Raw genomic sequence first — 25,481 nt, 5'->3', positions numbered from 1 at the left:
TAAAAATCTACTGAGCTGTTTTCTAAGAGTTTTGAAAACACGCTTCAAATAAAAAATTCCCGGAAAATTAGAACGTGAAAACAGGTACATACGGTCAAAGATCCTTTTCTTTTTACGCCCCTAAACTTTGGAACGACCTACCTTTTCATATCACTGAAAGAGACTGAGAGCTTAGCGATTTTTTAAAAGAACCCTAAAACATTTCACAAGCCGCAAGTAACTGTTTTCAAAACAAAAAACAAATTCAACTTTGGAATAAAAAATATGTGGGACCCCTTGTTTTCCACAGACCCCGGGACCCCGCGTTTTCCACACCCCGGGACCCCGGCCCCGTGTTTTCCACTAATCCCTCGCGCGCCTTCCTTGCACACGCGCCACAGGCGAATATTTCTAGTTTAATGAGAAAATTGCTAACAATTCACGCGTGAAACTCTCAGGTTTATGAATTAAAGGTTTTTATTTCGATTTAAACGTAAAACGTATGGCTGTACAGAAACAATAACACATTGGAGTTAGAAGTTGCAGAACACTGTTTTTCTAAAAACTTTCATTCCCAGGTGCTCTCAACTTATGCCTTAGAAAATATTTCTTTCAACTATTTCCAGCGAGACACCAGATCCCTTTCGCAATTATAGGCGTAGGAGACGATTGGGAATGTAGAGTATAACGAATTGATCGAAATTGACTTCGTACCAATCAAAAAATAGTACTAAAAATGCATAAACTAAATTGAAACTTACATTTTGCTCGTCAATATATTAAGTTCTCTCTTTTGATTATTAACATTGTTCTATACTTTATCTATACAGACACATATTTACACATAACAAGATAAATATTTGTACCGTATATAGTAAAACTCTACAATACGCTCGATTTTCAAATTGCTCCAAATTTTACCAGTTCTAGTTTTGACATAAACTATTGTCAACTGTACCCCCACCCCGCCACACTGCGATTTGGTTTCCTTTTTCAAATAGTTCACTTCCGCCGGAAATGACACAACAAACTAGCCAAGACTCTACGAAAACGACGTGAGCGCGGGAAAATATGTAACCAGTGGCAAGCGCGGGAAAAATGCACCAGCCAAAACGCGGGAAAGTCGCGTAAGACAAATCAGGATTGCATTTCAGTTCTGATACCTGACTGGCTGAGAAACAATGTCTTTGCTCTGATTGGCCAAAGCAAGTTGATGAGTTTCGCGAGCCAAATATCCCAGCCTAAGCAAACAGTTTAAAGCTCTCTTAAAAGTAAAGTCCATTTAATGAAAAACGATGAACTGAAGCTGTTTTCGCAATGTACAGATACTGCCTTCTTATTCTAAGAACTTTCAAATGAAGAAAAAACGATTGATAAGAACACCATATAGGTACTAATAAATCAATCAGGAACAAGTTTGGAGAAGATTAAAACCGATTGCAATGACGAACTTAAAAAATTAGCTCCTTTAAAACTGCACTTTTGGAAAACAAGGCGCTGGTTTCGAGCCTCTAACTATGCACTTAATTATAAGGTTGGCTAACGTCCCTCTCTGAGTTTGAAGTCTTTTATCTTGGCAGTTTCTGCCTGTTTTACCTTCAATCTTTGTGAAGTCGATTTCAACAGTTCTTGTCGAACGTCTAGCAAAGAAATCATGAAGTACTGTAAGCCAATCATGTCAGTCGTGAGTCACGCACTCCATTTTTGCTTTAAGTCACGGTCACGCAATGGCTACAGCAACTGAAGTGACATATCACTTGCATGTAGGTAAAAGGTAGTGTACTTCTGCCGCGTGACAGAAATCATCCATAATAGTCACGCTACATTCGATTGTGTGACACTTGAACCAGCATCAAATAATACTTCCTCCTCAACAAGCACTTTTTGAGAGAGTTAATCCACATTTTTGTTTCTTTGCAAAGCAAATTTACTTAGGAAAGTTTCCACATATAAAGGGCCGCTAATCACAGGACATTTCCTTCCAATTCCTGCAAGAACGTACGAGTATTTACGTCGTGTATTCTTATATATATTATGCTTTTTCCTCTTGGAAAAGCCGCATAAAAAAGTCATCTTTCTTTCTATAGTAGTATTCCTTCCACAACTCGTCCAACATCGCCGCGTGACATTATCGTACCAAGACCATCTCGGCCACAAATCACTGAAATGTAGCTGGGATCTGGGTACGAGAACGGAACGACTACTTGACTGGAAGTTACAGCAACACGCAGGTCGCACTCTTTGGAGCGGGCCTGGTTGCTGAGCCGTTTTGTGCTGGGGTAGCGTTCGTTCTAGAGGTTTCATCTTCAACAATTCTCGCCACTTTAGACACCGCTTGCGCTGCCGCGTCACTGTTGCCATCTACCACTGCTTGGGCTACCTCCGCCGCGGCGGACGCCGCCTTGATCGCTGGCGTGGAATGCTTCGAGTTGGAGATCTGCTTAGCAGTGGCGCCCGCGACGACAGCGGCAACCGCACTAGCGGCCATGCGCCGGATCTGGTCGTCAATGTTCTCGTTGTCAGCAATTTTGTCTGTTTTGTCCTGCTGGAGGTCGGTGAATTCCACGTTTGTCTTGGGTTTGCCGGATGCCGTGTCTGTTCTTACGTCGACAGACGTCGACGATTCAAGGTTAGCGTTGTTTAATACCTAAATGGAGGAAAAACTTCTTAGAAGTACAACAAATGCTTAAAGTTGCTATGTCACGCCATTTTAGACAATTTCGGCACTGACCAACTGTTCAAAGAATAACCTAAAATATAACAATAACTGCTTACAACTGTAGAAGAACTCAAAAGAAACACAGAAAGGCCAAAAGGGGCATGGATGGGCAAAGTTCGAGAAAATTAAAACGGATTGCGTTCGGGTAAACTTGAAAAACGTCGGCCCGACTTTTTTCAAGTTTACCTCAATTTGTAAGAAGGTGTCATATACAATGCTTACAATGCTTAAAAGCATTCTTGTATGTGGCCGTGATTTTGCCAATGAAATACTTTTGCTCTGCCAATTTAAAGTTTAGAGCTCTTAATTAACGAAAATAAATGGAATTACCTAAAAAAACGTGACCTAACTAGGCACGTGACCTTACCTGTGTCTCGTGTTCCGGTGTCCGGGGTGGTTCAGGGGGGTGAATGTCCCCGGTTCCGTACAAAGCACCGTAACAGTGACGGATAAGCTCGTTAACTTGTCCCTGATCGTACTGATGCGAGAGAGCACTCCCTGAACCAGCACTCAAATCAAGGCACACTCCGTGACTCTTCAACAGAGCCCCTAATTCATGCCCCTCAGGCTGCCAAGTGGATTTATCAAACAGTACGTAGACAAGTGGTTTGTTCTGGGACAGAGCTGTGTTCACATCTTGTACCGCACGGGGCCAGTCCAGATATCTGAAATTATAAAACATTCTGTCTTAATTTCTCGTCACAACTGAGCGGTTTTCATTTGAGTGGCGTATACCAAAACCTAAAGCACTTAACGCCACACAAACGACGAAAAACTTTTGGGGAACACTGTTTCTTTTTGTTTTCAACTTTGCGCACACACAGAGTATTTGTAAAGAAGCAAACTTTGTTTCTGAGAAAAAACTGTTTTGAATTTTATTCAGAAACATTTTGCTTCTTGTCTGCGCGCCAAGGAAACAATTTTAGGAAAGAATGATTCCTCGATTGCCGGGCCCTTACTATGGCCACTAACAATGAGCCAATTTGAGAACACGAAGCAAACACAGGTAGCCGGCGCCAAGCGCGGGAAAACGCACGTGACCAAGTCGTGATCGGTTCTGATTGGTTGAGTTAAACCAATAACAGACAGGGAGCACAGTAATGTAAACCAAAGTAAATCCGGATAACTTTTTCGACACAAAACCGCTCTGCAAGCAGACAGGAGAAACAATTCAAAAACAACACCAAATTCTCAGAACATTAAAAGAAATGTATAGAAATTAATAAAAAGCGGCGATATTTCAAAGTTGGCGGACCTCGAAGAAGCATACGAAAACTCTTTTCGTCCAGTCAATAAAGCGAACGAGACCTTTTCCGTGGCGTGACAACTCAAGTAAGGGTTCGTCACGCAACCCATCTTGTGCATCGTTTGACTCCGAACTTGGACTTCACTATAGCTCAGAAACGAAATTCGCAAACTCGACCAATTCTACCTGGTTTCTCGTTTGAAGTTCGATCTTGTTTTTCCGCAATCTTCGTGGAGCACTCAAGCTTTCCGACTAGCGGTCGTGAACTCGCAAGCACTCCGGAAGTTTTCCGATATATTGTCGGCTCTATTGGAGTTCGATACGTGTGGGTCGGACGGCGAACAAACAAGGACCAAATCCATGATCTAGACTGCTTTCTACAAAAGCGCAGTTTGAAACTTGATCAGATCATTGTCGCTTCTCGGCAAGTTTTTTATTCTTTGCTTCATAAAGGAACCGTCAGTCAAAAAAACGACAAACTGATAAAGTTGTCGCGACGTAAAAATTTCAAAAAAAATCAAAGAATTGAACCAGATTTCCGCCAGACAACTTATCGAGAGCTAATTTCTCCTTGATTGTTTCTCCTAAATTATCAACTAGAATGTAACAGCAAACTCTCAAAAATAACATCAAACTAAACTGTGGTGTTATTACTAAAGAAAATTTATAATCTCAGTTTTGTATGAACGACGAACAACAACTGTGAATAAAGAATTAGTCGGGAAATTTATCACAAAGGTCAGACAGGTCTTCATAACTTCCTTTGAACAAAATGAACCCCGAGGGGAACAACTGGCGACCTAGTAGGGTGCCTTGTTTTAGAATTAACAAACGAAATTACATTCTTCTGAAAAAAGAAAAAATCGCAGTTTGACGAAAAAGGAAATCGCAGCTTGCTTCGAAGGCTGCAGTTATTAACCTTGGATTCTATTCAAGCTGAGCAGTTTCATTGGTAAACAGCGTTTCTGATAGATGTTGATTTTATTCAGTAAATTGGCTTGAAATTATCAAAAATTTTGTCGTTATCTCCTCGAGAAGAGACAGTGAAAAATTTCAATTATGAAATATATCGCTTATCGTTATCAAAACTCAAGGTCAAAGATCGCATTTTTCTGAGAACAATCCAAAAGAACTGAATTTGTCGTTTGTCGAAACTGAATTTAACCAAATTCTCTTTCTATTTAGCAGGATAACAGAATTCGAAGCAAAGCCACATGGAAAACACAATTTGTTAATATCCCTGCTTACTTAAGTTGGGCAAAAATCCATAAAATGCTGTCCGAAAATTTGATGAAAAACATTGCTCTTAGGTAGTCAAAACAAAACCTTACAAAGCAATTAACAGAGTCTCCTTTAAAATCTATTTCTTTTAAGATTTTACATGTAACATGAATATATTTATCAATTCTATTCAATCTTTCGCCTCGAAGTAAATAAGTTCCAAATTATTTTTCCAATTCAAACAAAAAGCCAACGCGACAAAATTGGGATATGTTTTTTGTTCCATATGATACCTTAGCAACAATTTTTAAGCCTAAATACACTTGGTCTGTCGCTACAAACAATGCTAAAAAACACGCATCGATCGCCAGAAATACTCAATTTCGAGGTAAGAAAACTAAATTTTGACTTGGTCGTTAGATTTTTTTTAAAGCAAATTACCCGAGCGAAAGGATTAAAGACATAAATTTTCACTTTACACGACCGCCATTCTGTTAATAGTTTACACTGTCGCCAGCATATGTCCCATGTTCCTGAATATTCGGTATGTTGGATGCAGTTTTTCGCATTAATAACTAAAGCAGGTTATAAAATATTGGTCCAACATTACATATTCAAACTTTGCAACGATCGTGCGTTTAAAAGGAATACGAGATTTTCGGTCGCGTCGATTTGTCATACAAAATGACGCTGTGACATGACATTGTTTCCTGCACGTACGAACGATTACCGAATTGAAACATTTTTTTGTGTGAAATCTGCCGTTCAAATGCGGCGATAAATGCATAAAACAACTTGGACACTTCGTCTGCTTCCCATGGCTTCTTAGAATAACCGACGAATAGTAAAATTGTTAAATTGCAGTTACCGTGATAAAAGCGGTGACCTTCAAATGTTGCCAGTTGATTCTTTATACGTTCTGTTCCTTTGCTAGTCAGTCTGTTAAAGAAGCGTTTCAATCGCGAAGCGAACCGCGCCAATTTGCGATGACTTGACTACGAAGAGAGCTTCAGATTAGCGAGCTAACGTGGGCTTTTAGAGCGATAAAATTTGTCAATATTATCTTGGATACACGGCTTAGCGAGAGCCTGTGCCATCTGGCAGCTGTAACCGAGATCACGTGACGTCGCATCGGGTGACAACGGCTGTTATATTTTTTCCGATAAACAAAAAAAAAAATGTCGCTTGTCATATAATCTTGCTGCACAAATTTTGAACCTTCACAAACCAAAAATGAAATAAAATGTAAACATAGATCAATAAAATCTGATCACTGATCAAAATTAAAAGATGAAAAACCTTGATGCCAAAAATATCCGAAAGGGTTCTACCTCGCTTTCCTTTTTAGCGAATTAAAAAAAAACCAGTCAGAAAATGACAAATATAAGCAGCGCCGAATATAAATTAAACAGGCAACAATTTTATTTTCGGTTGAAGCTGTTTTATGACAATAGCAGTTTGTTAAAATTATGTGACTAGTTAACAATTTTACAAAACGCATGCTTTTAATAGTCGCCAAAAATCGCTGGTCTGAAGATTGCGCGAAATTGATTAAAATTTTTCGACGCGACGAAAATTGAAATTTATGAATATTTACTTAGTAAATTAAAGCGAAAATACATTCGTTATAGTTTGCCAGCATATGGCCCGGAGTTTTTATTTGTTTATGTTTTTCTCGCCACATCGCAAAAACTCTTTTCACTCTGCTGTTTACATCGATTGACTAAAAACTTTATCAAAATATGAACTAGTTTTCTATGGTTGCCATAGCGACGCACACAATAACAACAATTGTCGGAAAACATGGCTTCCTTTTGAGACCTATAAACGTTTACATTTTAGCTCTGAATTATTCTCGATTTGAAGAAAAGCTACTAAAAAAGTTCGACATCGAAGATCGCATTTTCGCATCTTTTATTATTTTTATAACATTTATCTATAAACCTCTAGAAGGATGATAAGCCAATTATGAAGAGAAACGATACAAATTTTTGGCCGGCAGGCTTGAATATAAAACTCGGGACGCAATACGACAAAAAAATATCAATGATTATAGTCAAAACACATGCACAGAAACAAAACAAAGCGAAGCGTAGTTATATCTTGGCCGTTGGTATAAACGCTTTGTTAAAACACTAAGAAAATCAACAGGAGAAAGCAAACAAGCCGAAAAATGAAATGAAATGAACAGTACCTTCAGTCAATTCTTCTACTACAATCTATTCGCTTCACAAGGCTTGATTAAAGTTGAATGTCAAATGCTTTCTTGCCTCAAAAAGGGAACTCCAGTATCTCGGATAACCGCCGGATTAAAACACAGATTTTATCAATAATTTTTCGTGTGTTCTTCGGCGGCCATCGCTGTAAACCACGTTTGAGAAATAAGGTTAAATTAAAAACACTCACTTGTGTGTTCTCACTTCAATCGAGATAGGCACATTTGCATACAAATAAAGTTATTACGCAGATCGTTGAGAACAAGAGGTTTAGAAAATTACAATAGCTACTAGTTTTAACAAAAAGCCCTAATGGATGGATAAACGATAGACGTGAGATGCTTTATTAGAAGTTAGAAAGTGGGTTTTGTTAAAACAACCGATGCAGAAAAAATAATTTATTCCGACATAAACAGTATTTGTACACCTGCTAAAATCGATCGAAACAAGCCCCGCTTAACACAGGCACAAAAACTCGCCTTAGGGGCAAAAAATGGCAATACTTTTCCGATGCGTATTGCCCATAAATAAATAACTTGATCAGGCATTCAAATTTGTACAATACAAACGGAAGATCGTCACGAAATTGAATATATTGGACTTAAAAATCTTTTATTGTTCCACAAAATGCTGGGAACATGTTTTGTTTGTAATGTATCGCAGTGCGTGCAAACCAGAGAAAAACTGGGTTCTTGACGTCACTAGAATTCGATTCGATGATTGGTTCAGAGAAAATCGTGCCCACGCTCTTTGGTTTTTTTTGGTTGTATTTTTCAGATGCTTTAGTTGCTACGTAAACGCGAAGATATTTTTGCTTTTAGTTTTTTTTTTCTCCCGCGATTCGCACTTTGAATTATTAATGATTTTCTTGTCCCCTCAAAATGATATATTAATTTAAATAAACAGGTTTTGGAAGAAAAAAAACTAAAAAGAATTAACCATGAATTTCGCTAGAGAAAACCATCGTACGTACAGTCCTCATAAGTAAACGAGATTTTTTTTCTCCACTTGTAAAAAAGGAAGTCAAACAAAACGTCATCTTTTTTAAAAAACATCTCAACTCTCTGAAAAAAGTTACAGCATAAGTACTTGACAATTTTTATTTACTCGTCGTAACTAATTAAAGAACTTACTCGAAGACTCGCTTGTTCGTCAGCCCTACAATGCAAGGCCGGGTTAGTACTTCACAGAGATGATGAAATTCCAGAAGTTTTCCACGGTATAGAACTCGGAAATTTCATGGTGTTAACCTTAAAAAACTAAGCTTTTCGAGCAACTGACTTGCCGAGTGTTTGTAGAAAAGGTTATGATAGCATTTTCATTTCCTTTTTTTTTAATGTAACTATAAAATTTTAGCCGTTTTAAAGCGGTTTTCCAGGAGCAGGCAAAAAAAGAGAATTTTCAAAAGTTATCCAGGGCTTTGGAAAAGGGCTCTGAAAAAATACCTTAAAATTTCAAGAGTTTTCCAGAAATTCTGTAAGCTTTTAAATACGACAACAACAATGTGAGATAAATAGTATAGTGCGATCGCCGTGTGAGAATAGTTCTGAAAAGAACTGTTGTTTTTGACTGACCTTTCGACAACCTGAGCGGAGGCCATCTTCAGGTTTAAGTGAAAAGTTGTTAAGCCTGGTTCGTTAAAACTGATTGGCCAGTTTTGTCGTGATGTTATTGGTTGTTGGGAAGACTCGTGTAACGATCGTCAGCATTGATTGATCATAAAAATTTAGTCGTTTCTGTTTCTGTTTTCTTTTTTGTAAGTCAGTTATGTTTTGTTTGAGTTGTGAATAAGTTGTTTGTAAGATGGCGTTTGTAGATGACATTTGTGGAGAGGCGTTGGTTCTGAGCTGATGTACCAGCTTTCTAGAGTCAGTCGTTGAAAATAGTTTGTGCTGTACAGGTCAAGACTAGAATGCCCAATTTATATAAAATGCAAAGACACCTTAGTACAACTTAAGCAAGCCCTGAATATGCACCTTTTCTTAACTCTTTTCTTTTCTTTTTTTATGTAAATGCACCACGCACTGTACCCTCACGACCTTGAACTTTCCCTTACTTTGGCAGTACCTTTGCCGCCTATAGATGTTAATGTAGCTGAAGAAACATTTAGCAGATTCCCAGTAAACTATGTGGTTAGTACCACAGAATACGACAACGCAAATCAAATGCAGTTTTCTGATTGGACAAATAAAGTCCGGAATCTTTTCGGATATGTCGGCTACAAGTTACAATGGCCAAACACAGCACAAATGTCAAACTGATCTGCATACTTACTGTGGTGTAATAAAAGCCACGAATAATGACGAGCCCGCGATGATATTTCGACGTTTCTCACTCAGTTCTTGACCTGTTTTACCGGCTAAAACCCAGTCTCCCATGCAGTCGAACCCGGCCAAGTCCAAGAACTGCTTCAGTAGTTTGACCTCATGTTGTTGATCCGGGTGATAACTAATGTATAGCAAGGATTTACCTGAAGAGAAATATCGCAAGCGCGAGTTAATACGAGCTGATTTGCGCTGTCGACCGGGTGATAATGAGTAAGGTTTAATAAAGGGATAACGCTTATTGAAGATACGTGAAGTTTAGCAACAACCTGAGAAAACAGCGTCTCCTGGTTTGACCGGAAAATTTCCAAACTGATGACGTAGCTATACAAAGATCAGTTGAGTGGCTCTGATTGGCTGAGGCTCCGTTTATAATTTTCGCGCGTAAGTAACGACCAATCAGAATGCTACACGGAACTCTGTAGAACTACGTCATCAAAATGGAATTTTTCGTCTTGAGTAACGAAAGTCCCTTTTACCGGGAATGAATTAAACCCGCGAAAAAAGGCGTCTGTTTATTGCTGTTGGTGTGTTTTTTTTTTAGGCTTCGTGTGACCTAGCCTGAATTTCAGACATCCCTCTGTGCTCGCCTACTTGCCAGCACGGAGGGATGTCTGAAATTCAGGCTACGTGTGACCAAGCTTCCATCTTCCCTTGAATTCCTCTCTTGGAAAAAAAGCGACAGGTTTTCATCTACTTTCGAACGGACTTGTATCACGAAAATACTTACACGCGATGTTAGCGAGCCAGCTGACAGTATCCGATGGAATCTCCTTGTGTTCGTCCGCATCCAATGCTGATAAATACAACAAAAAGATGTTTTAATAAATTCATTCATTGCATGTTAAGTATGATTCACCGTTTGGGTATGGCAAATCCATTGGCACTAATCATTTTGCGGAAGAACCAGGGTTGAGGTAACTTTCCATAATGGTAAGGGTTTTTTTTCTTAAACAAGCCGCATGACCTACAGAGGAGGCACTTAAAAACTCTCTTAGCTCTCTAAGCTCTAAACAGAGAACAAGCTCTACAATTATTAAATTTTCATCAAAGATCGCCGAACATCCTACTATAACAAATAATACAAAAGAAGCCCTACAGCAAGGGGCTTAAAAAATTTATATTGCCCTTTAAGAGCTTCATCTAGGCTTTTCTGTATCTGAGTTTTCGGGGATTTTCGGGGTGGGGCGATGAGGTGAAGTAGTGTAGCAGCTCTGGTAAGTTGTGATTCTACGTTGTGGTTCTCTAGTGAAGCAGTTGCTATTGTTTGTGGGATAGGGCATTGTTCCTGTAGTTTGTTCTGTTGACCTCGCGAAAGGTAGCAAGCCATTCGTGTGAGATCTTGCGAAAAGTGCTTCCCGACCCACAGGGTGGGGGGGTTAAGATTAGTAACAAGTGAATGCTGTTGCGCAGAAGCGTTTCACGTTGTGGAACTGACCTGCGGGCGGAATAAACCAGCGGTAGTTGGTGTGATGGCTCAGTTGTGAATTGTATTCACTTACAAGCTCGTAGAGCGGTTTGTGCTTTGGTCTGTTGCAGCCGATAATGGGCACAATGACCTGTGAATGATAAAAGCAAGAAACGATAATGTCAAAGGCAAGCAGTTTTCAGTTGACTGTGTTTGCACTGGCATATCGTGTGCAGAGCGCTTTGATTGGTTAAAAAATCGTGAAACGATCTCCAACCAATCAAAAACAAACTTAGTGTTTGCAACCAATCACGAGCTGAAGTAAACCCGCTATAGCGTGAATTTGCTTGCGCACATTTTCTCGCGTCTGGCGCAGGTGACAAGTTACACGGTTTCCACGTTTTCCTGCGTTTGACGTCAGTGGCATGTTTTCCCACCATAAGCCGGATGCACGCTTTTTGCTGCTTTGCTTCCAGACTTGTTCATTGCGTTACTGGCTTTTTGTGATTGGCAAGAAATGGTTACTTTGGTTTTCTTTTCACGACAGTCATTAGAATACCACCACATAAAATGTTTACAATAACAGGTTACAACCTCTTTATTCTTGTAGGCTTTTTCTTTAAGTGTAGAGTGATTGTGTTTAAAAAAAGATATTTAAAAAAAAGTATTTAAGACAAACACCTCAGAATCGTATTCCCTTACCATTGGACAAATCCCTTTGAAATTCATCAACAAGGTTTCAATGCAGTAGAAAAACTTCGCCAAAACAAACCACATCATGTTAAGAGCCTGCTTACTGCCATTGGTGACTTTACACCGACCAATCACATCCAGAGTTGAGTTGTCACGTGACATTCGTACGGTCACGGGACCAACTTTCAGAATGACACCCGAGTTCCAATACGCACAGATCTCACAAGATGGCTTTAAGTTGGCGCATGCGCCTACTAGCATCCTGGTGCAGTCCACAGTCACGTGATTGCGAAATTTGTAACGCCAGCCAACTTGGATGGTGCTCTCTGGAAGGGAACTGGGCCAGACACTTGTATCCTAAAATGCAAAAGAAACATTTGGTAAGATAATTATTTTTATGATCTTAATAAGGATCAGTTGACCGGACTTTCATGGACTTGAACAACTTACAGGACCATCAGCCTTTTTTTAGTTTTCCTTTTTTTAAAAACTTCTATAACGAAGAACTTACATTTTCCAAGCAAAAGCGTTTTCTAATAGTTAAGTGATTTGACCACCACACGCCCTAGCCTGCTTAGTAAACATTTTACAAGTAAATCTGACACTCATTTTAGCACCTAAAAAGGAGCGTTATAATCGTTATAATCTGTAAGTAAGGTTACATGTACATTTGGGGCCCGTTATGCGAATAGTGAGGCTATGAGAACGAGTTTGCAAGTAAAAAGAGCTGTAAGGAATCTTTGACATTCAAGTTTCCTCCTGGTTGATTTTGCTCACCAATTTAGGTTTTAGCATGAGAGCAAGCTCTTTTCAGGGTGGGAGGTGAAGAAAGAGAGGAGCTTTCTTACTCAGGCTACTCAGAACTGAGGCCCTAAAAGTGAGCCTGCCCCCAGGCTAAGCAGCTGACAATTGAGCTAGGGTGCCCCAGTTTCCTTCCAGTTGGCTTTGTTTCCCAACTCATTCTTGTGGCTAGGTTGTCCAGGTCCGAGGCCCCAGATGTGAATCTGCTTTCATCCTAGGGAGGCGACTAAGCCAACACACTAATTTAAACAATAAAATATAAATGACAAACACACCTTTAAATCTGCTGGAAGCTTGGTCATGAGTGGAACATAGTATCTCTTAAACACAGAGCAGGATTTGTATTGTGACATGACCAGCTCCACGTCATAATTCCCCTTGGGTGCACCTTCCACTAGGAAACCAAGACTTCTGAATAAAGCAATAATATTCTGCAGCTCCTCCTCATCCAGAAGTTGAGATATCTAATGAATAAATTGTTATAAAATGAATGAATTGGTTGCTTATGAGAGGCATGTTAGCGCTAATGGCTGCTGCAAAACTGCAAAGGTTTATGACAGTCATTTGTCCTGTGTGCTGTGGTTTTAAAGCATTATTCAAAATAACTCATGAATGCCATTTCCTTCTTTAATAATAATAATACTTAATTGACCACTCCCCCAATGGGGCTTTTCAGGGCCAATGTGAAACAAATATTTTAAATGAACATAACGTGGTTAAACCCAACTGGCAGGAGGCAGACCAGTTGGCTATTGACAAGCGTGGCCGAGGAGTTGAACTCGGGACTAAACTCGGGACTACTGAGAACAAATCCAGCTAGTGGTCAGAACGGGACTTGAACCCGCGACCTCCGGATTACAAGTCCGGCGCTCTAACCACTCGGCCACGCTGCCTCCACAATTTCTCCACAATCTATCATTGGCTGTTTTCACACTAGATACGGACAAATCGTCTAGAGACGTACAAATCGTCTTAGACGTACAAATCTTCTTAGGGTGGAAAACAGCCATTATTTTACATGATCCTACTTGAGCACAGCTGCGATGAGCTGATTAAAAAACATTCAAAACAGGGACCAAGGCATTTTTCTTTCCTCCCTTTCTTTCCCTACCCTCCATCTCTTGTTCCTACTCTCCATTCCCCCCCCCCCCCCCCTTTGAACTCTCAACGTCTGGATTTGCTGCCCAACCCCTTATCCACTTTGCCACATAGGAAATGTTGGGTGAACCATTTTTTTTTTTATGTATGACTCAAACCCATACCCTAACCCTATTATTAACCTAGTGTAAAAAAATCAACTAGTTAGAAAAAAAAAATAACTATTTAAAATAAGAAAAATAACTGAGGTCAAAAATTAACGCCAACATTATATGAAAGATGTGTTGGAGGTAACAGCTCTTACCTGAAAACACAGCGGCACTACTGACTCTCGGACAAGTCCTTTAGTCACAATGTCATCAATAGCTGCTCTCAAGGTCCATTCATTGGGCCGTGCTCCTGTCGGCCAGAACTTCTCCACTTTACCAGCCTTGACAAACTGTGGGACATATTCACGAGGGTCTGTCTCACAAAGGACCCCTGCTATGCAGTTCAGGAGAGCACTGGGGTTCACACACACTGTTTTACAAGGGCCCTGGTTTTGGTTTTGGTAGGATGATGGAATGTTCAGTACTAAGATGCAGCCCTGGAAAAAAATTCAAATGTAATCAAGTTGTAAATAATATGTCTACAATTTCCAATTGGCACTACAGTTACAAGAAAATATCTTGGTAAATAGTTACTGCAGAGCCGTTGGCAGGATCTTGCATGGGTGGGCGCAAGCACCAGAGCTGTGAGCGTCTCGGGGGTCGGGCACATTCTCCCCCAAAAAGTTTTGAAAAATGAAGTTGTTTAAGTCCACATTTTCTGCATTCTGAGAGTCATTTTAACCCTCACTCCCCGATTAGGTATACCTTTGTGGCCTGTGGGTGGGTGTGGAAGCACCCATCGCACCCCCTGCCTACGGCCCTGTACTGGGTGGTGAGCTTTCAAAACTCAGATTTCTATGGATTTCTCTTTGTGAGAGATGTGATGGCCTAATGGTCAGTGTGCTGGACTCTGGATTAAGTAGTCCAGGTTCAAGACCTGGCTGGGGCCACTGTGTTGTGTTCTTTGGCAAAACACTTTTCTCTCACAGTGCCCCACTCCACCCAGGTGTATAATTAGGGACTTTAAGATACCTGGACGGCTGACCTCAAGGAGGCTGACCGGAAGTAATTTTTCGCGTGTAGCCTTTATTGCGCATGCCCGCTCCACGCACATTGCCGTCCAGCACTGTCCAGCTGTTGTCCAGGACGTGAGAAGTAGAGTTTTGCCGTCCACCAGTGAACGGGAGTGCTTTTTGTATGATTTTGTTTTAAAATCTCATTATTTTTTAATTCTGTTACTTTGTTAGGTGGTCCTTTATGGTATTCCTGGTTTGGTACTGATAAAAAGTTAAGAAGTCGAGTTTTATTTGCGGTTGCGAATATATTTGCTGTGCTTTGCATAAACGCTGATGGCGAAACCACGTGCGTGAAATTATGAACTTTCTTGCTTGTGTTTCTACAAAAATTTTACTTGGAATTTGTACCCTGTGAATGAAAATAGTTATTTCTGGTCGAAGACTTTGGGCTAGAAGCGCCAAATGTTTTCTTCGCATGTTTTGGGCTAAGGAATTATTGATCCACTAACAAAGCCGTCCTCTGTTCACACACGCCGGTTCTTAACGTTGGAAGTTCCCGCCAAGAATGTTGACATCGGCCCAGTCCTCTTTGCGAAATTCTACCGTCCTCGAGGTCAGCCGTCCAGGTATCTTAAAGTCCCTAATGGGTACTGGTGAACTGTTAGCACAACCTAACAAAATGCTAAGCGGTGTGGTGGTGCTGGACTGGCATGGCACCCATGGGGTGGGGGGAAGGGTAAGCTGCAACATGAGATTACTCCAGTCCAGAAAAATTCCACACTCCCCTTACTTATGGTGCTTGAGAAATTCTTGCAGGAGAAGTGTTGAAGATTTTGGAAATCCAGGTGGGATGCGAGGGGGGTTTCAACCTTAAAATTTTTCCTTGCGGTTTATGTTCAACCGTTTATAACAGTGGTCAGTGTTTTTCCCTTTTATGGTAACTTATATTTTAAGAAATCAATCCGTTTGAAAAAGGAAATACATGTTCCTTACCTTGTACATTCTCAGTTAATGTTCTTGTCACAAAAATGTGCAGAGAATAAGTCTTAGGGGACATTAATTTACATGCTTCAAAAATATTATAGAAATTCAGGTGGGAGGGGGGGGAGTCTAATGCTAAAAAAAGGGAGAGGGGATATATTGATCAGAAAAAAATCCATGCAGGACAGGAGATAGGGTGCTAAACAACCTTGCTATTTGTCTGCAGGAGGTGCGGATTGTTTTTGTGAATAGGCCATGGCTGATTACCCTGAAGGCACTGGGCTACCATGTATGTAATGTGTACAGGAATTTTGGATAAGGGATGTTAAGGTGCCAAAACATTTTCACATACCTTGAACTCTAGCACTGCTGTTGCTTGTTCAATGCCTTCATCTGTGACACCAGCATCAGATGCAAGCTGAAGATAGTGATCCCAAGAGAGCAACACTGCATTATTGTTTTCACGTAACTGAAGAATGGCACCATAGAGGTAGATGACGCTCAGGCTGATGTCTTCCACTAAATGAGGGAACAGCTTGCTGTCCAACAACATCTCAGTAACAGCATGCTGAAGTTCTGTCATACCCTGATTAGGCAAAAAGTTCGAAATTTGAAACTAATGATCCTAGCAGTATGCAAGATGCGTGTCACATATCAACCTAGTAAATGACTAATCAATGGAAATGACCTCCCAAACACTAGGTGGGTGTTGTATCCATGGAGCAACGAAGACTTAGGGTTAACAAGACCATTTACTGTAGGTTCATATGTGACATGGGTCCGGGTGCAAAATAACAGCCTTTCATGATCAGTGGACAATGTCCAGTCAAGATGTCAGTTATTTGTCCAGACAAAGTTTCAGTTTGCCAGTCGTTTTGACCAGTCATGCACACAGCTCATAAAATGATAACTGATGACCAGGAAAATATGCTCTTTTTATGCTATGATGATCTAACAAACAGCAAAAACAAGTGGTAGTGTGAAATTGCTATTTTTGATATTTTGATCGATCAGAAAAGACAGAACACTGAGAAAAATCTGTTTGGCCAGTCAACATGACCGGCAACATTACAAAAGTTATTTTGAGCCTTGTGTGTAAATAAATCTTGTAAACATCTTGTGAGGAAACAAGTTTGGCCATTAAAGGCAAACAACAAAACTATTGACTTACCTTTCCTTTTAATGTGCTGACAAAGTAAACCTGTTCTGGCAGTTTGGACCAGTTTTGGACAAGGCTCTGCAGTCTGTTTATTCTTGATTCCACACATTTTTCTTGACTCAGATCCCTTTAAAAATAGTTTGATAAATTAACAATTTATTATCAGTATTGATAATACATAATCTCAACAAACAGGTGAGTTATCAGTTGGCTAAGAAAAATAGCTGGAGGCAAGGTTTTCTTTGCAACAGTGTATAATGAACATTAGCAAACAGCTCCAAAACACATACCTTAACATGTCAATTTCTGCCTGGAACTCTTGTCTGCAGTCGGTGTCAGCCTTGGTGACAGCCTGAAGTACTTCATCACCAAGTGCTTTCCGATCCTCACTGCTGTCGGCATGTGTTCCAATCAGAATGAATGGTGAAGCTGACGCCTAATGGATTTTAAACAAATCAATCTCATTCATTAATTAAAAGTGCTACTACGATCAACTTTTCGATTTCCATTTTTTTACATTTTCGTGTACAAGAAGACTTTCTTACTTACCTTGCCAATTTTCAATCCATTACGAACATCAGAAGTCGTTTTATTTTAATGTTTTTTTTCCGATAATTTACGGCCGCCATTAATCAACCTTGTTCCAAGGCTTGGTTGCGAATAGGGAGAAAATGACGTCAAAGGCTCCAAATACCTCACGGGTTGAAATTATAATTATAACAATATGTAGTGAAAATCACGCGAAAAGCAACAAAAACTTTGGGCTTATTTTTCGTGCAATGTTCTATGCTGATTGTTATTATAATTTCAACCCGTGAGGTATTTAGAGTCTTTGACGTCATTTTCTCCCTATTCGCAACCAAGCCTTGGAACAAGGTTTTTTAATGGCGGCCGTAAATTATCGGAAATAAACGTTAAAATAAAACGACTTCTGATGTTCGTAATGGATTGAAAATTGGCAAGGTAAGTAAGAAAGTCTTCTTGTACACGAAAATGTAAAAAAATGGAAATCGAAAATTTGATCGTAGTAGCACTTTAAATCACCATCATAAGCAGGAGTAGAAAGATATTTAAATAAAAAATGTTATTTTGTCCTTTCCTTGTCAGTCTGTCAAAGTTTCATTTTATTAGCTACATGTACATGTACATGTAAATGGGATTATTTCTAATCAGTTCACAACTCAATATGTTCAGGATCATAACTCAAAAGCATTCATTTGTCCAACGTATCATATACAGTTTGACCATTTACAATACATTTTTTAAATCTCCTCATTCTGTACAGAAATGGGTTTGAAATATACAAACTAAGAAATGAAGATAATGTCAAGGCCTAAGAATGCAAAGCAATGAAAACCCCGGCCAGAGCTTAAACCTGGACCACTTGATCCAGAGTAGATTACCCATTTCTGGCTACTGCACCTACAACATACTTCACTAGATAACATAGCTGTATAATAACTTACCTTTGATCGCATAAGCAGCATCCAGCGTATGACAGACTCAATCTTGAATGGATCATGTACATTAAACACAATGGCATAGAGTGATTGTTCACAAAGGAACAAAGGATGGACACCTTGAAGGCACTGCGAAAAGTAAAACAAAAATTTACTGTTTAAAATAGCACTTCTCCCTACTGAATACCATAGTATTACACTTCTTTTTTGTTACTTATTGAGAACTTGGTTATTACACTTTTACGACTTTCTCTGGTGAGAAACCTTGTAGGGTCTCAAGGATCGCTTAAGATTCTTCAAAAACTTGCCAAAAGTAATGATCTTTTCAGGTTCTTTAAAAGATCCTTGGTAAAGTATGTTGGGGATCTTACAAAGTTCTTTGCAAAGATCTTTGCCTTAAAGATCCTCAAGGATTTGATGAGGATTTTATCAGTGGATCCTAAAATAAATCAGGACTCAAGTAGTTAAAGTAAGTAAAGTTTATTTAGCCAGGTCATGGCCGAAGTGATTGGCTGGTATCCAAACAGCCCTGGTAATAAAGACATAACAATCGAAAAAAAAAAAAATACAAAAAACACCAGTAATAATTATCTACTAAATAAATTCTTTGTAGGATCTTGCAAGATCCTTGAGGATTGTTACAGGGACCTTATCAATAATGTGCAAGATCCTGTAATTTCCTTAAAAATTCTCGAAGATCTTCACAGAGATCTTGGAAAAGCTTTTTCGCCAAGGGTATCCCAGATGTGAAGTTGATGACCTTCTTAACCCCTTGCCTACCAAGGACATATATATACGTCCTCTCTGTTGTCACGCAACGACCGAGGACGTATATATATGTCCTCAACCAAAGGACATCACTGAAAGCCTGGTTGTTCGCGATGCTTTAAATAAATCATCGGCGGTTGTTGAGAAAGGTCTGGCACTACTTTCGAAACACCGCTGACCCAATAAAATTGCTTTTTGCTCGGACAATTTACAAAATGGCGGCTGGTGTGCATAAAGGCAGAATGGACACAGATAAAGCTATTGCTGATATTTTTGCCGATCGCGACTCTGATGTGAGCGATTTAAGTAACAGCGAATTAAAGCCAAGTGATTCTGAAGAGTCTGAACAAAAAGGAAGACGAAGGTGGCGAAGAAGAAGCTTCAATCGATCGAAGAAATTGAACCTCCAAATGCACATGGTCAAGGAGTTCGCCAGGGAGCTGTACGAGTCAACAGTACAGTAAGAAAATGCGGAAAAGGGAGAGGAACTCTTTGTAAATGCTTAATCTAGGTGTACTTTAATATTTTATCTAAAAAGATGCCATTGCTTAGCCAAATTTAGAATCTCATTAAAAATTCAATATGGCCGCCGGTCTCTTGGTGTGTTTGGCTCTGGTAGGCAAGGGGTTAATTCTTAACGCCTGTGTCCTTCATAATAATACTTGTTTGGCATCATGGGGAGAAAATGCAGAACACGGGTCAACATACCGTTCTTCCTCCGCAGTCCCACATGTCAACAGTGAGTGATAGCATCTTTGGATCAACATCGGTTCCAAGATCAATAGACTCTAAAGAGTCAAGATTCAAAGTTTAAAATATTAATGATTAAACCTTGATAACATATGAACTCACTGAGATTCATGAAAACAGTCTGCATAATTGAGGGTCCTAATTATTTTCTTTTTAAATTTTAATTGTAAATATGTTATAATGAAAAATCTTAGAGTGTAATTTATAGGTTGGTTTTTTTTTAATTAATACTTTTGATAGGTGTCCACAATTAGTGGTATCCACTGCTAGTTTCAGACCTGGTTATCTGGGACAAGTGGATTTTCCTGCCAGCCAAGTATCATTCACATGCAATTCAATTTTGCAAGGGCTTTACTCTAAAAGCAGGGCTTTCATTAAGTTTTTAAGCAGCCGTTTCTGAAGTTATCACCCATGGCAAATGCCCTGTACCCAAGTATAACATAACATAAATCGTCATCTTTACCCCTAACATCAAGTGAACTTAATTATTTGTAACAGGTGCTACGGGTTACGGCCCTTAATGACAGCCCTGCTAAATGCAACAAAGAAACACACAAATACAGACCTTTCCCACTCTTAAATGGTCTCCAAGATGCGACATGAACTCCTTCTGTTGAGGTGTCGGCATAAGTCTGTGTCATTGTGGGAAGACTCAACATTAAACTTGTTTTCCCACTTCCTTGATTTCCAAGAAATGTCATTCGACATAATGACTGTAAATTGCACTTCTTCAGAAATTCACGAGAAGCTTCAAGTCCATTGGCTGCCACCTCTAATGGCGGACACCTCAGCCCTGCGCACCCTTCAACCTTAAGTTCTTGTAGTGATAAATGGTCCAGTATGCCAAATGGTAAGTGTCTAACTGCACACTGCGACAAATCAACAGATGTCAAATTTTGACAGTTCGTCACCAGAGCATCTAATGACTTTTCAGTTAATTTCACACACCAACTTAGCTGTACTCTTTTCAGAGAAGTGCAATTTGTTGAAAGTGCGATAATTGAATCATCAGAAATGTCTTGACAACCACTAAGGTTTACCGATTGAAGTGTCTTACACTTAAAGCAAAATCCCTTTACGCCTTTATCAGTCAACTTGCAATGGCTTAAACACACATCTTCTAAACTTGAGCAAATATTTCCCAATCCTTCAATAACCTCATCTGTCACTGCAAGAAGTTCGCTGAGATCCAAAGATTTGAGATTTGATGTAACATGATCCAAGAATTGTTTTAAACCATTCGATGTTATATTCTCAAAGCCACAAAGCACAAAATGTTCAAGAACCAAATCTGTCCTATCGAGGAATGGTGAAAAAATGTTGTCATCAAGAGCCCAACTCTTGTCATCATCATTATTATTGCTGTCATTGTCATCATCAGATTCGGTTGACATAACTGTCACATGTTTTAAACTTTGGCAGTTTTTAACAAACGAAGAAATTCCTGCTGAAGACAAGTTTGTACAGGATCCAGTAAAAGAAATACTGGTGAGCTTCGCACAATGTTCTGAGATCTTGGCGGCAGATACATCATCAAATGATTGACAGTTGTGGATGGACAATACATCCAGATCAGCATTTATGTCTTCCACAAAAGAATTAAAATCATCTGAAGAGAACGTTTGACAGTTTTTGAAAACCAGCTCAGTGGCAGCTTGATTTCCTTGTAGGCTTTCCTGTTAGTAAATAAAAAGATTTTGTGATTATGGATGTCGCAACAAACAAAGTGTATTATCAATGGCACAAGTAGATTATTATTTTCATCAGTACATTTTTGTAACTACATGCAACCATGGCTGTCTTTCAGGACCTCATGAAGGTAATGTAGGAGCCCAGGGGGGGTACTTGCAGTATACGTGACGGGGGGGGGGGTCTGAACGAGCTTCATATTGCGAACCCAAAAAAATACATGAGCCTGAAATTTTACACCCAAAAAAATACCTGACATCAAAATTTTCTACCCCAAAAAGTAAAGATTTAGCACCTCGATACTGATTTATTCAATAAAACAGACTTTAAGATTAAAAAAATACATCTGACCTCCCCGTCATGTATACTGCAAGTACCCCCCTGGGTGTAGGAGTAAAGGGTTAAGACTGCATACTGTATGAGCTTCTCCCAGTTTAAGTAACATAAGGCCACTAGGAGTATTTCTACTCCCCCCTGGATGGGATGCGAGTCCATTGCAGGGTTAGAAGGAGTAGGGTGCATTTTTTGCTGATAGTCAAAAAGCATATTTTTTGCTCAGTACCACTCATTTATATAGTCATTTTGTTTAGTTCATGCCTGTACTCTGTTGGCAGAACTTTGTCAATGTCTTTGCAATTGAAAGCCGAAAGCCGACTGTCTACAACATTCTGTTTGATTATATAATGTAAGGGTGTAACAAATTTAACTGATTCTTGACCGACAAATGACCAACAGTCGACCGACAGTCGGTTAGCGGGAGCTGTTCTTCACAATTACCGAAATCTTGGCAAATTAAAGTACATCTTGGAATCTCATTTTTCAGTGAGAATTTTCAATAAGAGTCTTGCAATAACCTACAAGTAGAGCCAGTTTTATTACGCAAAAGGTTTGTCATTATTATTATCGAAATGAGTTAACGGTGATGCCAGGTGTTATAACAGATAACTTAATATTCAAGGAAGTATCATGGAACTAATACAAAATAACTTTGTAAAGAACTGCTCTTGAATTCATCAATCTGTCGATCAATCAATCAATCAGTCAATCAATCAATCATTTTTCATTATGTATACTTGTCTGGTTGAATCAATATTTTTTCTCAATTTGGTTATTACATACCGAGAATACAAGAATACAAAAATACAATGTGTTGGAAGTTTTAAAGAGGAAAAACGAATGCAGCTAAAATGAAATACAAATAGTTCATTTGGAACAAGTTAAAATCTTGAAAAATACGTTTTATTGATCTCTGTCTCATGGACTGCATGCAGGCATTCGACAGACAAACAAATAAACAGAAGCGTTTCTAGGAAACTCGATGAATTTCTCCAGGGAATTTTTGATCGCAAAACACATTGATCACTCTTAGAACAAATATTCAATTACAAATATACAGAGGGCGATCATATTTTTAATATATTAATGAAACCACAAATGTCATCCGCGCTTTCAACTCTTATATATACCACTAAAATATTCAAATATATTCGATCGCAAACTGTCAAATTCTTTGAGTAAACATTGTTTGAAAAACCGACGAGCGAATTCGATTAATTTTGTTACAATGTTTCTGTAACTAACAAGCTAAAAGCTTTAACATACAATTTGCAGATGTTACCGATCGAAGATTACCCGCGAATTAAGAGCATTCTTGAAATAAATCTGCTTGGAATAACAAATTGAATGGAGAGATTTTGAAAACGGGAATATATAATCCCAGTGGATTGCAAATGTTTGCTATGGTGATAAAGTGACAAGTCGGGGAGGACAATAGAAAGTGTGAAATTAACAGCACGCAGGTACACGCGTCGCTCAAACGATAAAGCTTAGCTTAAATTTTCGCAATAAAAAAGGCTCCCCTTCCGAAAGAAATTCTCTTACACGACAAAAGCGACACACTGACAACTTACAATCAAGCTAGCCTTGCTCATAAAACATTAAACATAAAGAAACTTTCGAGGACCAAAGGCTTCAGAAGCCAAATTCAATGGCAGTTTTCAAGTCAATGCACAGAAAAAACTGCAAACGTTACACATCATTTGGTATGACCTTTTGCCGGTGACAATTTCATAAACGGCTATACAAGCTTCATTTGATAACATAAATGCTGCTGATGGCAGAAAGGTCAAACTTTCTAAGCGATTATTGTATAAATGTCGCGAAATAAACTTTCGTCGTCTTACATGGTTGCCACAACAACTGGCCGAGTTTTGGCGCTTAAAAAGCAATCGATATAAAGCCTGTCTATTCAACTCGATCCGAAATAATGCCAGCGAAATGCTCAAGATGTTTTCAAAAATTTTGATTTTCAAACGCTGATAAAAAAATTATCACTAGGCTAATGAAGTTTTCAGACAAAATTTAGACAACGTATTCGAAGTCACATCCAAACAAACCTTTATAAGCTCCCGTGTCGCATCTCGCTGGAATATAAGCTCCTTCGAATCCATAATCACCGTCAAAAACTCCACAAAAATCTTTCCAAAATCCCGGAATGTCTCTTGGAAAGGGCTGATCGCCTCAACATTTTGTCAAGTAGTAAACTTAGAAGCTCTGCGAGGTTTCCATAGAAGTGAAAACCTTGCCGAGTACAGCTGGTTTTCAAAACCATGCGCAGTAGAATTCTCGAACCCCAGTGAAAACAAAACAGTGGGGGAGGGTGTAAGGAAATTGACACCTACACTTGCTCGGATGTAAAAACGGTGTAAAAACAGCTTGTAATTTGCCTTACATTGTAAAGGTGCTTTGTCACGGATTTTAACCAGATTTTTGAACAACCAAAATTTATATTTTTGTCACAGGAAACTTAAAATAATAGTCCATTTTTGGTTAAAAATTTGCTATATTTGAGTCTTTGATTGCGGATGGCTTGGATGGAAATCAGGGTCGTAACCAGGTATAATTTTTTCATCGCTGATCCCAAATTTTAGCTCTAAATTTTGATTCCTGATCCCCAAAATGTGGCAACATTTGATCCCTGATTCCGTTCTGATCCCATCTGATTGGCCGATCCCGATCCCATGACTTGTGATCCGGGATCCCGGGTCCATGATCCCGATCCCGAGGCTGTGATCCCGATCCCAAGGCTGTGATCCCTGATCCCATATACCTGGTTACGACCCTGTGGAAATGGATTGTAACTTGAAAAATTTTCAGGCCTGTTTCCGCGCGCCTTCCAAAAAAAAAATATTTATAGCCGTAGCTTGATTTCGATCAGCAAATAGGGTTACATCTTCCCTTAGATGTTCAAAGAAAATGTTTTTCATGGCTTAAGTTGCTTACCACTAATTACAAAACAGTTAATACCAGCTTGCAAACATCTGCAAAATCCCCGTGACGTAGTTCCTTTAAAAAAAGCACATGTAGCATTCCAAATTAGTAAGTAAGTAAGTAAGTAACGTCTTTATTTATAGAGGGTAGCACTTAATAGCTATAAAGCTAACAAACTCGTGGCCCTCTCCTATTTACAATTCGAGGGTACTTCGCTCGAGTTCTCACAAACTTTTTTTAAAATACGCCGAGGACTGAGGAATCGAGAATGTAATAAGGGGAAAGGGGTCGGGAGATAGCTGAACTCTGAACTCTGACTACTTGTTGCCTTCAACCCGTTTTCTCTCACCATGTGATGGGGTTAAAAGTTTTTCGTTGGAGTTGCCCTCACGGACCGTCACCAAATAAATTTTAACAGAAATAAACTCCTGACAATGAAACAGATCGTCATAATTTCATAGAATTATCAAGCCATGCAGCTTAATGCATGGGTTTCTTTGCTGTGCTAGATTTCTTTTTTGCCGCGTTAAAACGTTTAAAAGCGGTTGGTTTTTTTTTTTTTTTTGAAATCACAACCGACAAGTTTTGCCAGTC

The 25,481-nt window shown here is 39.2% G+C and overlaps 1 protein-coding gene and 1 non-coding gene across 2 annotated transcripts; both read right to left on the bottom strand.

The window, feature by feature from the left end:
• Positions 1-438: 438 nt before the first annotated feature.
• On the bottom strand, positions 439-24,203 carry LOC144628949 (uncharacterized). Its single transcript, XM_078487072.1, has 15 exons — positions 24,014-24,203; positions 20,494-21,604; positions 19,887-19,966; positions 18,417-18,539; positions 17,241-17,386; positions 16,963-17,077; positions 16,144-16,377; positions 14,010-14,291; positions 12,883-13,071; positions 11,816-12,163; positions 11,144-11,264; positions 10,436-10,501; positions 9,656-9,851; positions 3,066-3,363; positions 439-2,626 (listed from the first exon to the last, which is right to left on the bottom strand). The coding sequence occupies exons 1-15, from the start codon at positions 24,065-24,067 to the stop codon at positions 2,195-2,197; spliced, it is 3,795 nt and encodes a 1,264-aa protein (XP_078343198.1). The 5' UTR covers positions 24,068-24,203; the 3' UTR covers positions 439-2,194.
• Trnat-ugu (transfer RNA threonine (anticodon UGU)) lies at positions 13,428-13,500 on the bottom strand. The gene has a single exon. It is a non-coding gene; the product is annotated as a tRNA-Thr (tRNA).
• Positions 24,204-25,481: the final 1,278 nt, after the last annotated feature.

Source organism: Oculina patagonica, chromosome 10 (assembly GCF_052425735.1).
Source record: "Oculina patagonica isolate OP01 chromosome 10, crgOcupat, whole genome shotgun sequence".
Lineage (NCBI taxonomy): Eukaryota > Metazoa > Cnidaria > Anthozoa > Scleractinia > Oculinidae > Oculina > Oculina patagonica.
Note: the sequence above shows the minus strand (reverse complement) of the source record. Positions and strands in the feature narration are given on the sequence as shown.

Coding starts and splice junctions, on each gene's coding strand:
- LOC144628949 (XM_078487072.1), bottom strand. CDS start 24,067: ATGGATTCGAAGGAGCTTATATTCCAGCGAGATGCGACACGGGAGCTT. Junction 17,387..18,416: donor TGCTGCTTATGCGATCAAAG/GTAAGTTATTAT, acceptor AAAATCCATTAG/GCGTCAGCTTCACCATTCAT. Junction 9,852..10,435: donor CTGGCTCGCTAACATCGCGT/GTAAGTATTTTC, acceptor ATTTCTCTTCAG/GTAAATCCTTGCTATACATT.